At 41.7% G+C, this 14,286-nt stretch overlaps 2 protein-coding genes across 4 annotated transcripts in view; one reads left to right on the forward strand and one right to left on the reverse strand.

Moving 5' to 3' along the window:
• LOC111870844 (centrosomal protein of 135 kDa) overlaps positions 1 to 14,286 on the reverse strand; it is a 55,025-nt gene that overhangs the window by 22,846 nt on the left and 17,893 nt on the right. For all 3 annotated transcript variants that reach the window (XM_033754025.1, XM_023863428.2, XM_023863427.2), the window contains exons 13-15: positions 13,075 to 14,009; positions 11,848 to 12,058; positions 10,262 to 10,377 (exon numbers count right to left, since the gene is read on the reverse strand). In XM_033754025.1, coding sequence (XP_033609916.1) covers positions 10,262 to 10,377; positions 11,848 to 12,058; positions 13,075 to 14,009 — 1,262 coding nt within the window. The remainder of the gene's footprint in view (positions 1 to 10,261; positions 10,378 to 11,847; positions 12,059 to 13,074; positions 14,010 to 14,286) is intronic.
• Positions 2,915 to 10,230, forward strand: LOC111870845 (SCO-spondin). Its single transcript, XM_023863429.2, has 4 exons — positions 2,915 to 3,193; positions 5,515 to 5,882; positions 6,333 to 6,685; positions 8,754 to 10,230. The coding sequence occupies exons 2-4, from the start codon at positions 5,518 to 5,520 to the stop codon at positions 9,473 to 9,475; spliced, it is 1,440 nt and encodes a 479-aa protein (XP_023719197.1). The 5' UTR covers positions 2,915 to 3,193; positions 5,515 to 5,517; the 3' UTR covers positions 9,476 to 10,230.

Genomic DNA, 14,286 nt, shown 5'->3' on the forward strand with positions numbered 1-14,286 from the left:
GCTTTACTCCCCAGGAAAATTATTTAATTAATTCCTGGTACTCATTTCTGTTAGAGACTGAGTCAACCCCAGGGACACAGTGCGGCTTGTAGGGCAACATAAACAAAAATATATGGGGGTTCTAACGCATTATTTGTAACAAAAAAAGCTATCCCTGTGCTTAACTAATTAAGTACTGTGCCATGAAGACGTATGGGGGAGTTGATGTACTCGTATATATCCACGTTTCCTTGACCTTGGCATTATTTGGAGGCGAGTGGTCAGCTTTACACCCCGGCCGCTTTACCCCCAATACCCATTGGATAGGAGGCTGGGTGGGTTCCAGAGCCGGTCTGGACGTTGCGGATAGGAGAAAATTCTAGACCCTATCGGTATTTGAGCGCCGGTCACGGTAGCCGAACGGTCTAAGGCGTTCACTGTCTTCGCTCGCTCGGAAGCCGGGATCGTGGGTTCGAATCCCACTCAGGGCATGGATGTTTGTGTGCGTTTTTCTGTGTTTGTCTACAGGTAGAGGCCTTGCGACGAGGACAAGGAGTCCTACCGTATGTGTACGATCTAGTAAACCGAAGTGAAACGGAGAGTTTCATGGAGGTAGGCCCAAATTGGGGCTGTAGCGCCACATAAAAAAAAAAAATCGGTATTTGAACGCCGATCCCTCGGTCATCCAGCTATCCCGGTCCTAAAATGAGCAATCTCATAGAAGCTGATCTCATAAAGAGAACTAAGTTGCAAGCTGAACGGTACTACAACTGTAAACAAACATATACTAAGTTTTCGTCAACACTTCTTTATTGGAGAATCAGATTTCACTTTCACCTTCCTTTTAAGCCACAAGAGAAAGTAATCTAGGCTTACTCTCTCGTTCCCTCCTCTTTCTCCGGGGCTACACAAACCTCGCGATGACCGCGTACTCATCATCACAACAGGTTAGCATCTGTTACAAGGAGCGCTTATGAGCTTACCATTACTTCCTAAAGCGCCACCTACACATCCAGTCAGTCATTAACGCACGGTTTTTCAAACCGTGGCTCGCAACACCCACGAGGTCGAGACATACTCCAAAAGACGGTTGTATCCAAGCACGGTTTTCAAAAGTACGTAAGATTTAACACAGGTGCTTTGGGAGTCGGGATAGCTCAGTCGGTATAGCTACTGCCTGGTTCGATTCCCGGCAGAAGTAAGAATTTCTCTTCTTCATATTGCCCTGGACGACTCTGGGACCCATCCAGCCTCCAAACCAGAAGCTTTTTTTTCCTGGGGGTAAAGCGGGTAAGACGTGAAACTGACAACTTACCTCCATCTAGCGCCGACGTCAAAAATGGCGGAGCTATGTCTCTACTCCCCACATACGCCTTCTTAGCATAGTGTTCAATTAATTAAGCACAGGGAAAACTTCACGTTTACAGGTGATTTCGGAAAATGTATCTGCAGCGACAGTGCTCAGGGGATAAGATTAGGTAGGCCGCACACCGGCATGCGTCAACACATGTAACAGTCAAGACACGATGTCTGCGACATGAGGCAAAGAAAGGAGCACAGTTGAAACGAATGGGATTATGAAAACCGCCGCACACCGGTCTGAGTCATTATGCTGACGAATCACGAATTAAGCAAGACTGCGTCTTTTGTCTCATGTCTTGATGCTTGTCTTGACGCAGTTGGTGTGCGGCCGCCCTTACACAGACAAAAGACTAAGTCCTCAGCAAGAATTTCTCATACGGCTGCCTCCTTAGGTCCGCTGGAAATTCCAGCCACGTCGTATCTTTAAATCTGTAAGACGGGTAAGATTCCAGCCAAGACCCACCATTGTTGCTACGTTTATCCGCTTGTACAAGCCTTGTATTTCAGACTGGGGAGGCGAGACAGCTCACATGTAACGGATTTATCTCTTCTTCGCCAGGAATAGCGACGGGCTGGAAGGCAGGGGTTCGGCCCCCGGCTCTGGGGCCCACCTAGCGTACAGGGGGTAAAGAGAGGCCGAAATTTCATGTCATATTCAGCTTGCCCTTTCCGTTAAGCAAAGCAATTAACATTGAGGTCGTCCCAATCCATCGTGAAACAATGTTTTAGTTGATTCTTGGCATATTTAAAGACGTTCTCAATAGATGAGGTATACGGTGTACAATGATCGGAAGGCTGCAATCGTGAGAGCCACCGGGGTTTGTTTTCCAGGACATATTAAGAAATCTGTTTACAAACTTAAGTTTAAGATACTGAAGACTACTTTTACTGATCGCCATAGAGTATTCAGGGTACAACATATTTTTAAAATAATTTAAAATTTTGGTATTAATATTTGGCATACTCGTATATCTTTCCTTTTCAAATTTTGTTTTGTTTCCAAAAATCCAGGGGGTGGCAGATGTCTACCCGCCCCTCTCTCCTCCTCCTGTAAAAAAAATCCGTGGCCTGTAGTCCGCAAGCGAACTATACCGTTAGCGACCGCCGTTTGTTGGCGAAGTTAGTGCCAACTTTTGCGGATAGAGGGTGTCAGGTGGTCAGCACAACGAATCCCCACGGCCGTTAATCTCGGTTTTCTAGACCGGGGCCACTATTTCCTTAATAAGCTCCTCAATTGTCCTCACGAGGCTGAGTGGACCCCGTTCCAGACCCACTACCTCTGAAAAAACTGGTAGCGCCGGGAATTGAACCCAGACATCTGAATCTGTAGCCAGGAACTCTGACCACTAGACCACAGATGCGGCCCTTGTTCTCCCGTCACTTAAGGTTAAAGCGAATAATCAATTATAAAAGTTTTGCGGCCTAATTTAAGGTACTATCCCACCATATGCCTACAGTTACTGAGGAAAACCACAACAGTCAAGATAGTCTGCCACCTGGGCGAGAAACCAAACGGAGAACCTCAGAAGCATCAACACTTGAGCCAAAGAACTCAGTACAGTGAGTGGCCTTACTGGGAGGAAAAGTTAATACGCAACTGTACTATGCCTGAAGCACATTCTACAAGCGGTGGAGTTTATTGAGGTGGTGGACGCAGAGACATTAACATGCCTTACGTACTTCCGGTGGAGCCAGAAGACAGAGGTGGGGCAGAGACGCAAGACCGACAAAGTAACCATCCAGCTTTTCAGTATGGCGTAGGCTGGCCCTAAGCAAGGCAACAACATGCAAACAGCTCTCCACGTGAGCAGGGATAGAATCAGTCTCGTCACTGGATAAAACAACCAAGCAGGTAGGTACAGTAGACTGATCAAGTAAAGGAGGATGAAATGGTCAGGGCGTGTAGCACGCATCAAAACGAGCAATGCATACAGGGTTTTGGCGAGAAAGCCCCCACACGAGACACCACTAGAAAGATGTGTAAAGTAAAAGTAAAGCTATCCCTGTAACAGGCCGTGGAGGCACATAGGGTTGCGAGATGTTGAGGTTCCCACATTTTCTAGACAATCGGCTCATAGATGGCGGTAAGGTTGTTAGCCTTACGCGCCGGCCGCCCTTTACGCCCAAGAATATTCCTGATACTCATTTCTGTTAGATGCTGAGTCGACCACAGGGCCATAGCGCGGATGTAGTTAGTTAGTTATTGGAGAGGGTGGGTTTCCCCATGCACTGAGACCAGTATTGGTCCATTGTGCTTCCCTCTATGATATTCTACCAGTCTCTATACCCTACCGAGATTGGTGCGTACCATCAGTCCCGACCGAGCCAGCGACTTCGGCCTCTACTGGCTTGGCGGTATCTACAATGCTTCCCCCATCTATCAGAGGCGTTAGAGACTACTGTTGGGCGGGAAATGTCCTTGAATTTGGCTCAGTGACCTCCTTTGGAGATATTAGGTCCTTTTACGTGCCGTAAAGCTACGACACGGGACCCACGGCTTAAAGTCCCTCCCGGAGGACCTGTTCCCTGAATTTTTCCGCCCTTTAAAAATTCCACGACCTCCGCCGGGTTTGAACCCGCGTACCACGAGTCATGAGGTGAGAACGTTACCTCTAGACTACGGAGGCCGCTTAGCGCGTATGTAAGGATTAGGTAAATTGAAAAAAAATCCAACTCATCGGGATTCGATCCCGTGACCTTCCGGCTTGTAACATTGTGCTTCAACCGACTACGCTACCGCGTGCCCCGCAGAAAAACCTGTACGGGTGTATAATATTAAAATGGATCTTAGAGATAGGATGGGATGGTATGGATTAAATTGATTAGGCTTAGGATAGAGACAGTGGCGGGATCTTGTGAATACCGTAATAACCATTCGGGATCTATAAAAATGTTGGGAAATTCTTGAGTAACTGAGCGACTGGTGGCTTCTAAAGGACTCAGCTTCATGGACTTAGGTGGTTCTTCCAGATTCTTTGCGGAGGCTAGATGCGTAACACGAGAACAATGAATGAAGTCACGTCTACTTGCGCAATGTCTGATGAACGATTTCTCTGTCCGTGATCTTGAGACACTGCAATGGCGTGACAGCGTCCAGACGGTTAAGCAGACGCCTTCATCAGGGACGGCGTACGCACAAGTGGCGCACAATGAGACGCTAAACTCCATCGATCGCTCAACTCTCTCAAATATTCTTTACGATTTCACGAAATTTCTATACCCTGTGACGAAAACCGTCTTTGGTGTTTTAATTTTTAACCTAGTTTTATTAAGATTATTGCATAACATGGCTAAATCATTGCCAATTACTTGTCACGATACGTGCAAAACGTCACAATAAATTAATTTTCATTTGCGGTAGAGATAAAGTTGTCCCTGTGCTTAATTAAGCACCGCGTCATGAAGATGCGTGAGGGAGTGTACGTATAGCTCAATGAATTTTTAACCTCGAAATTAAATGTAGTTGTGTGGTTAGCTTCACACCAAGGGCCGCTTTATTCTCGGGGAAACAGCCCCCCTTACTCTTCGGATAGAAAGCTGTTGCGAAGAATTTCTTGTCCTCGCCAGGAATCGAACTTCGTATTCATTGGTCGTCTAGTATGTGGCCTAGTTGATATATTTACTAAGTTATACGGGTTTACATTTTCATTTAAAAAGCTACACTGCCCCTTAAATCAGCTTGGTTCGCCCGTGCGACTCGTGACAAAGACTCATGACAACTACGAAAATAACTACTGGAAAGGGAGAGTGATTTTCGTTGTCGCGGGTGGGAAGCAATTGTTGAACGCCAGACAGCGGACTCGACTGAATGGGAGAAAGTCTATACGGTGACTTCTTATTGTTGTTTGACTTATTTAATGCAGTGTTCCTCAATTCGGGGAATACTTGTTGCCCTTCAGTTCAGAATATTTTTATATAATTTTAGTAAAAAATGATTCTCTTCTGGATTCTCTAAGATGAATAATGAATTGGTAAAGATGCAGAAAGAAATGGTTGTGCCCTAATTTGTGGTAATATACAAGCATTTCGCTGGAGGGTCTGAGGAAAACCATGAAAAACATGTGAGGTTAGCCAATTTCCAGAACAAGATTTTAATTCAGGACCTCCCAAATGGTAGCAAACATAAATAGTTATGAAAAATGATCAAGCAGAAAAATGAATTCTTGTTAACAGGGGATGTTGGGAAGTAGGAGCATAGGCTCTGTGTTCCTGATCTGTGTCGTGTGCCTGCAAGCGGCAGTGTTGCCACCACCCTGGGCAGATCCTGTTCACAACCCGTGTGCAGCCCAGCCTGGTGGATGGCAATTGCTGTTCTGGCCAGCAGATGGGCGGTGCTACAGGATATTTCAGCAAGGTCCCCCTTGTCCTCACACAATGGAACTTGGACCTGGCATTAAAGGGAACGCAGAGTGTCACTGCCCCCCTGGAACTGCCCAGTCACCCCAAGATGCACTGTGTCATATGCTCTTTAAGCGTGGACCATGTCCTCAAGGGCAGTATTTTGCCCCTGTCTCAGACAAGCCAGGAAAATCTAGCATCAGGTAACGTACACTTAGAGAAATGTTAACTTCTTGTTCTGAGATGAAGCCCAGAAACAGATTGAGGATGTGATAATATGTATCATGTTTATTACCTGAATTTGGATTGAATTACATTGATATTTTATTTTACAATGTGGAGAAGAGAAAAAACTCTTGTCCCTGCCAGGAATGAAACCGTAGGTATTCTTGAATATGGGAACATGTTTACAGAAATAAATGTAGGTTTCTGAAACTTTACAACATAACGGACCCTTAAATGAAATGTAACTGTAATTTTGATATCGTTTTTTGCTTTCATTATCCAGTTTTTATTCCCACATAAAAGTGCCAGTAAAGCTAGGGTATTAAACATTTTTATTCTAGCGCATTCCTGGACTTTTGACGGCTTAAAAGTTGTGCTCCTGAGGTCTATTACTTTGAATTAACACAAACTGTACATAACTATTACAGCAGTGACAGTGTCTGGACAAGACGGGGAACCTGTCGTGTGCCTGATCAATGTCTGGAGCCTGGTCACGTGTTCTGGGCGAGAGATGAAATGTGTTATGCACAATACACAAGGGGACCTTGCCCTAAGGGGGAGCTCCTTACAGACATAGGAAGTGGAGGAATTGCAGAATGCAAGTGCAGATCAACAGGTGCACTTGGGCAATATTACTGGGCTTCAGGAGACAGCTGTCACGAGCACTTCACACGAGGGCCCTGTCTGGAGAAAGGAACATTATTCCTGCCTGGTGGTCAATGTGGCTGTAATAAGGACCTTCCACATTATGATGCAAACACAGGACTGTGCTATGAAATTGGTGAGAGAAAATGTTCTTACTTGTATAATTCAAGACAGTACACATTTTAAGATAACTGTGAGGAACAGTGGCAGATATAGATTGAATTTGTGGAAAACAAAGGTAGAATCAGATACCTAAATGAATCTTAAAACCATTCGTTAATCTGAAATAAAATTTCTCAAAATAAGCTCATCAGATGAAAATTATTGTGTTTCTTGACATTATTCATCATCCTGTTTTAATTTAAAACACGTAACATTTCGGTGACTGGATCCTGTATCTGCCTTCTGATTCCAATCACTAAAATGCTGAGTGTTTTAAATAAAAACTTGAAGCGGGATAATGTCCTGAAACACAATAAATGTATTAAAATACCAGCATCGCAAACATTTATATCTTATCATCATATGACAATGGTTACACAATTCAAAGTACTAACAAGTTTATGATTTGTATCTTCTGTCTGATACATTATTCAACTTAGTGAATAATTAATAACGTTTCTCAGCAGGATGAAACCTTATGTCATGGGGACGTTTCAAGTTCAGTTCTAGGACAATTCTGACTCAGGTTTTCATGGTTCTCTTCAGTCCTTCCATGAAAATGCCAGAATATCATCTCCAATCAGGCCGTGACTGCTTCCTTCCACATTTTTTCCAGTTTACTCATGTTAGTTAATCATGCTCTCACTCAAAACAGACAAAAACAAACACACTCCGTGGTTTTAGTCCGGAAGCAAACTATACTGCCCGAGTGATCGCAGCTTGTCGGCGAAGTTAGTGCCAACTTTAGCGGATAGAGGGTGTCGCACGGTCAGCGCAATGAATCCCCATGGTGGTTAATCTAGATTTGTTAGACCAGAGCCGCTATTTCCTTGAAATAGCTCCTGAATTATCCTCACAAGGCTGAGTGGACCCCGTTCCAGAACCACTCTTCTCAGAAAGGCTGGTAGCACCGGGAATCGAACCCAGACTTCTGGGTCTGTAGCCAGGAACTCAGACCACTAGATCACAGAGGCGTTCCATTCTCTCATTCAGGGTTGCAAACTGAGCTACTTGAAAGTGTCATTAAGTAGACCATAAATAGAAATAAAAAAAAATTAATACATATCATGTTTGTAGTCTTCATGGGGATGAAAATGAAGAATTTGGCTGCATTGTTTAGTATCACAACCCAGAAGTCTGCAATCTACAGGATGAATATAAATCAAAACATAATATGTTCACAACCTTACATACATAATCTCTGTTTCTTGCTTCCAAACAGAAAGTTTCTCACTCACAAATTAAATGCATTTTTTATTTTTCTTTCTTCCCACATTTAACGGAACGTCATGATCCATTACTTGGCTTAGCCACCAAGTTCCATAGTACTATCAAGAGTACAGATATGTCAGACATGTTACGTTACAGTTTCTTTCCAGTTGGCAGCAGAAGTACAGCTGTCAGGCATATATTAGTAATACCAAATTCATCCAGGATTGCTAAACAAGAAACAGTGAAGTAATCAGATTACAGTCTTCTAGGAGATGACACCTTGGAGTTTGCCTGCTTCCATCTTCATGGTAGAAGATGGAAGTAGCAAGTTCCTCCAAAACACTGGTTACCACCTGGATGTCCACAATATTAAATGATGGATAAAAATTTTGCTGCAATAGTATAGTGCTTCCAAACATCATCATTCACATACAATTTTTACAAAAGTGAAAATTTCAGTTCCCCAAAATTCTTGTGATAAGTTGTTCCTGTACTTAACTAAGCACCCTATCATAGAGATGTATAGGGGAGTGAAGTCCTGTTCCACATGATCTCAACCTTGGCACTAGGTGGAAGTGAGTGGTCAGTATCACAGCCCTGCCACTTTATTGCATGGGAAAGAACTGTACCCCTTAGACAAGGGGCTATGAGGGCCACAGAGTTGGTCTGTATGCTGTGAATAGATAAGCATTTACCTTTGTTGGGAGTTGAATCTGGGTTCAGTTTCACAGTTACCCTTTAAAGACTAAAATGTATGTTTGTATATTACATTACAGTGGCTTAATAATTTAATTATCTTTATGATAGATCAGCATTCATGTTTTCTACAGGTGGGACTGGACCCTGCCCACCAGGTCATGAATTTGTGCTACTAGGTGACAAGAAAGAGCTTTTGAACACCACAAAAGCCATGTGTAAATGCAAGGAAGGTCATGTGCTCTGGTCAGAAAGTGGAGCTTGCCATCGCCTATACACACGAGGACCTTGCTTGGCTGGACAGTTCCTAGTCAATGCAACAAGCTGTGTGCCTATTCCTTGCCCACAGGGACAACTATACTTCCCTTGGGAATCAACATGCTACAAGATTGGTACTAGGGGATCTTGTCCACCAGGTCAAATTGTGATGTTTGAAAATGTTGTACAGCCATCCGTGGATGAGGTGTCCTACAGAGGAATTTGTGGATGCTCAGGTTCGACAGACACTTTTAAGCGCCATATGACGTATGATGAAAGTGATGTTTCTGAACAAGAATGCGATTCAAAAGCAGGAATGGTTAACTGGAATGAAACCTGTTATTTAATTTACACTAAGGGACCCTGTTCAACAGGCCAGTGGTTGGTGCCAGTGAGGGAACACAGACAGTGGTATGAACAAACTGGACAAAGAAAACAACTAAAGGCCATATGTGAGTGTAGACCTGGATATAAACCAGTTAAGAAAATAGCAAAGAGAGAGATTAAAACAGGAAGTGACATTTATATTGAACAATGCCAGCCATTTTCTGTCACTCTGGCACGCTTCCTGAATCAGAACTACAATACACAACAGTGACTTTCTAAAAGCAAGAACTTTTCTGAACTGATATAACTGAAAGTGATCTCTGCATTATTATTATTATTATTATTATTATTATAGTAACAGCATTAATTTTATACAAGTCAATGGACAAACCATAACTGAAAGTGGCCTCTGCATAATAATAATAATAATAATAATAACAATAATAATAACAACAACAATAATAATAACAACAATAACAACAACAACAACAACAATAACAGCATTAATTTCATATAGGTCAATGGACAAACCATCTCCAAACTTTTCTTTCTTCCCACAATCTTTACTTTTTGATTTCTTGCCATCTACATACTGAAAAGTTCTATTGATGCCTACTACTACACACAGACTATATTCAAGATAAGTGTAGATTTGTTTACTCTTAACCCTTTCCAAAATATTTTTATTTCCAACCTCATTTCAACAAACAGAAATTAATTAGTGCAAAAATTAAAAGAAAGAGAACAACACCGCAGTATGGGAAAAATGTAAAACTCCTGCCATCTGTTGTTGCTATGTGTGAACTACCAGAACAGATGTCAAAGAATATAAAGCTCAAAGATACAGCACTTTGAACATGACCATAATGTGGTGATAAATTCCAAAGTTGGTGACAAAATGCTTCCAATAGCATACTAGTGCAGAAAAATATCATAATTTTGCTGCTCAGGTGTTTCCAACAAAAGGATACTATCAATAAAGGTCGCAGTTCTCTTTTAATAAAATTGTAGATATAAAACTATGTTGAAAATTTTAATGGTAATTTATGCACCTTACCTTAATTTTTTCCTTGTTTCTGTTAGAGCTTCCTCTGTCTTCTGTAACCTGTCTTCCTTTGCCTTTAATTCCTGTTCAAGTGTTACTGCTCTTTCTGTTTTATTGTCAATGTTTATCTGTAAGAGAAACACTTCTTTCAACATCCTTTTGATCATTTTCACCCAGCAGGTTGGTGTAGCAGTAAGACTGTAGACTTGTATTTGGGAGATGCTCCGTGAAATTCTGTGGCTTTCCCCAGTCCCTCCAGGATAATATGACACAGTCCTAAATTGGGCTTTTTGTTTCTGATCCTGCAGCTATGGGTTCTATTGCAGAGCATTAATTAGTTAATGCAGAACTGCAGTAAATAATTCACAGTAAAGAAAATTCACATGGAATTTATTTTTAACCAAAAAAAGACTGGGGATAACATAAAAAAATCGACTTCTTCCTATGTGTACCCGATACATATTGACAGGCAACTTAATATTACATTGGGATATGTACGATAGGAACACTTGTGAGTTTCTTCAAAATTTTACAAGATACAGCACACTCCCACATTATGGACGTTTAGCTGACAGAATTTTACCCTTACAGAAATTATGAAACCCGACCACAAAATTCACAGTATGGACCATAAATCTGCTCTTTCAGAAAAATTGGATTATTAACATCTATTTCAACACAAAATTCATAACAACACAAATTCAGCAAAAAATCATTTTGTTCTAAATTGAGGTATGAGTTCTGGAAGGTCAGTTAACTTCTTATACTAAATGCCAAGTATTTACTAAATTAAAATACACTATATACAGCAAAATTTTGCTTGTGGTTCTGTATGGGTGTGACTTGGTCTCTGACATTAAGGGAGGAACACAGACTGAGGGTGTTTGAGGAGAATATTTGGAACAAAGAGAGATGAAGTGACAGGAGGTTGGAGAAAACTGCATAATGAGGAGCTTCATAACTTGTGCTCTTCTCCAAGTACAATTAGAATGATCAAGTCAAGGAGGATGGGGTGGACATGGCATGTAGCATGAAGGGGAGAAGAGGAATGCATATAGGCTATTGGTGGGAAAGCCAGAAGGAAAGAGACCACTGGGAAGACCAAGGCATAGGTGGGTGGACAATATTAAAATGGATCTTAGATAGGATGGGAAGATATGGATTGGAATTATCTGGCTCATGATAGGGACCAATGGAGGGCTCTTGTGAACACGGTAATGAACCTTCGGGTTCCATAAAATGATGGGAAGTTCTTGAGTAGCTGCACAATTGGGGGCTCCTCAAGAAGAGCTGAGCTCCATGAGTAAGTAAGTAAATACAGCAAAATCCCTATTTAAGGTTTCTTTGTGGACTTGTGGATTTGAACACTGAACTAGGAAAAATCTTAACTGGAGGTAATTTTACACTAAAGTTACTGAATTAGGTGCACTGAAATTGAACATTAAATGGGGGAATGCCTTAAATCAAGGAACATTAAATAGACCTTTCACTGTATGAACAAATAATATATTGTTCATATGCTGGGACCAACAGAAATATTAGTTGAATATGGGATATCACTAAATGCTGGAACATTAGATCAAACTTTCATGACTCACCAGCAGTTCATCCTTTTCTCGATCAACTTCCGCCAAAGTTCCTCTCATAACTGAAATCTCATTCTTAAGGAGGGCTACCTCTTGGTCTGATCTTGCTCGATCTCTTTCCAGTTGTCTGACACGTTCTCGGCAATTTGTGAGTTCCATTTCTGATTGAATGACTTTTCCTTGTGAATCAGTCAGTGCACGATCTGTCTGTTCTTGCAAAGTCCTAAATAGCAGACAAGTTGAATGTCATCATCAAGTTAACTATAGCTACGCTGTGGCAGATGAGACAGCTGTTACTTATAGTGTTGTCTTCCAGGCTGTGACATCATGTAATCCTGTGTGGTTACCAATGTTTCAGAGAATCTCTGCCTGTATCATCAGGGTATCTATCCTCTTCAATTCTACCTGAACACAGAGGCAACGCATTTCTCTAAAATGTAATAATCTCTCACATGACTACATGATGTCAAATCAGAAGACCAAAATCTAAATTTTCATCACATTGAAAACCTGAAACGTTATTTCAATTGTTCATTGAATGCTAAGGCTAAAGACTGAAATAAATTCCATATGCAAACCATCAGTTGTTACACTGAAGCTCTGGTTACCTCTGCTTCAAGTGAGAGGTGAGTGACTGATCTTTGGCGAGGTGTCTGCCCCACCCTCTGGAGTTTTGGAAAAAGTCAAAATCAAAGAAAGGAAGAAAATATACTGGCTATTAATAACAGGAAATAAAAACACAAAAAAAAAAAATTCTTCTATCCTGAATACTACAAGAAGCTCAGTCAAAATAGTCTTAAACGGCTAGAAGGTTATTTACTTCCAATGAAGCAGTTATTACAGCATAATCTCTTAAGAGATGCAGTCACAATATAAAACTGTTCTCACCTACGAGTATTACATGAATCATTAATTAAGGTAAAACAAAGATGTTCCTGTGCTAATTAAGCACTGTGCTATTAGGGCTATGTATCGTTAAGTATCATGGTATGAAGACATATGGGGGAGTGGAGATATAACCTCAACCATTCTTATTCTTCAGATGAGTTAGTGGTGACTGGTTACCTTCATGCTCTGATTGTTTTAACCCCCAAAAAAAGCACGCAGCAGACATTGGACGGGCAGCTGTATAGCACCCAGATATGTTCTGGACATGGTGGTGAAGAGAAAAATCCTTGTTGGGAATAAAACACTGGATGTCTAACCCTTAAATCAAGAGGAATATTAAATGCCACTTACTTAATTTGGTTATACAGTGCACGCTGTTGTGTTAGTTCTGACTGTGTAGTGAACAGCTGATTCTGTAATGATTCTATCTGGCTCTCAAAGTTGGAAACTGTTACTTTATGAGCTCCTTCAGAAGCCAATAGTTCCCGCTTCTCTGCCTCTAATCTTCGTACTCTCTCCTCACTGTCGGCTATAGTCTTCTCCCGTCGTGCATGTTGTGCTAGTTCTGACTGTGCAGTGAATAGCTGACTCTGCAATGACTCTATCTGGTTCTCCAAGCTGGAAACTGTTACTTTCTGAGCTCCTTGAGAAGCCAATAGTTCCCGTTTCTCTGTCTCTAATTTTCGTACTCTCTCCTCACTGTCGGTTATAGTCTTCTCACGTCGTGCGCGTTGTGTTAGTTCTGACTGTGCAGCAAACAACTGACTCTGTAATGATTCTATCTGGCCCTCAAAGTTGGATACTGTTACTTTATGAGCTCCTTGAGAAGCCAATAGCTCCCGCTTCTCTGCCTCTAATTTTCGTATTATGTCCTCGCTGTCAGTTATAGTCTTCTCACGTCGTGCGCGTTGTGTTAGTTCTGACTGTGCAGCGAATAGATGATTCTGTAATGATTCTATCTGGCTCTCCAAGCTGGAAACTGTTACTTTATGAGCTTCTTGAGAAGCCAATAGTTCCCGCTTCTCTGCCTCTAATTTTCGTACTATATCGTCACTGTCAGTTATCTTCTCACGTCGTGCGCGTTGTGTTAGTTCTGACTGTGCAGCAAATAGCTGACTCTGTAATGATTCTATCTGGCTCTCCAAGCTGGAAACTGTTACTTTAAGAGCTCCTTGAGAAGCCAATAGTTCCCGCTTCTCTGCCTCTAATCTTCGTACTTTTTCCTCGCTCTCGGTAATAGCCTGCCCACGTCGTGTATGTGCTGTGATCTGAGTCTCTGTGGCAATCTAGAAAGTAAATATACAGTGATACATTTATAATTAGCTATATCTACTTTCAGATCAATTTCTCTGTTAGTCTGTTAGCAGAGTCCTCTGCTTACTGTTTGCTTAGCTTAATATTTGTACCTGAAGATTGAGGCAGTATATTCCTTTAAAATAAGAGCAAACTTCTGTAAGACCACAAGGTGTCACATCCCAGGAGATAGAACTCTTCACAGTAAGCAGACCAAGAATTTCAAAACATCATGCAGAGAATGTGTCTAGAAAGTCCTTAAAACACTGT

This window comes from Cryptotermes secundus, unplaced genomic scaffold, assembly GCF_002891405.2.
Source record: "Cryptotermes secundus unplaced genomic scaffold, Csec_1.0 scaffold632, whole genome shotgun sequence".
Classification (NCBI taxonomy): Eukaryota; Metazoa; Arthropoda; class Insecta; order Blattodea; family Kalotermitidae; genus Cryptotermes; species Cryptotermes secundus.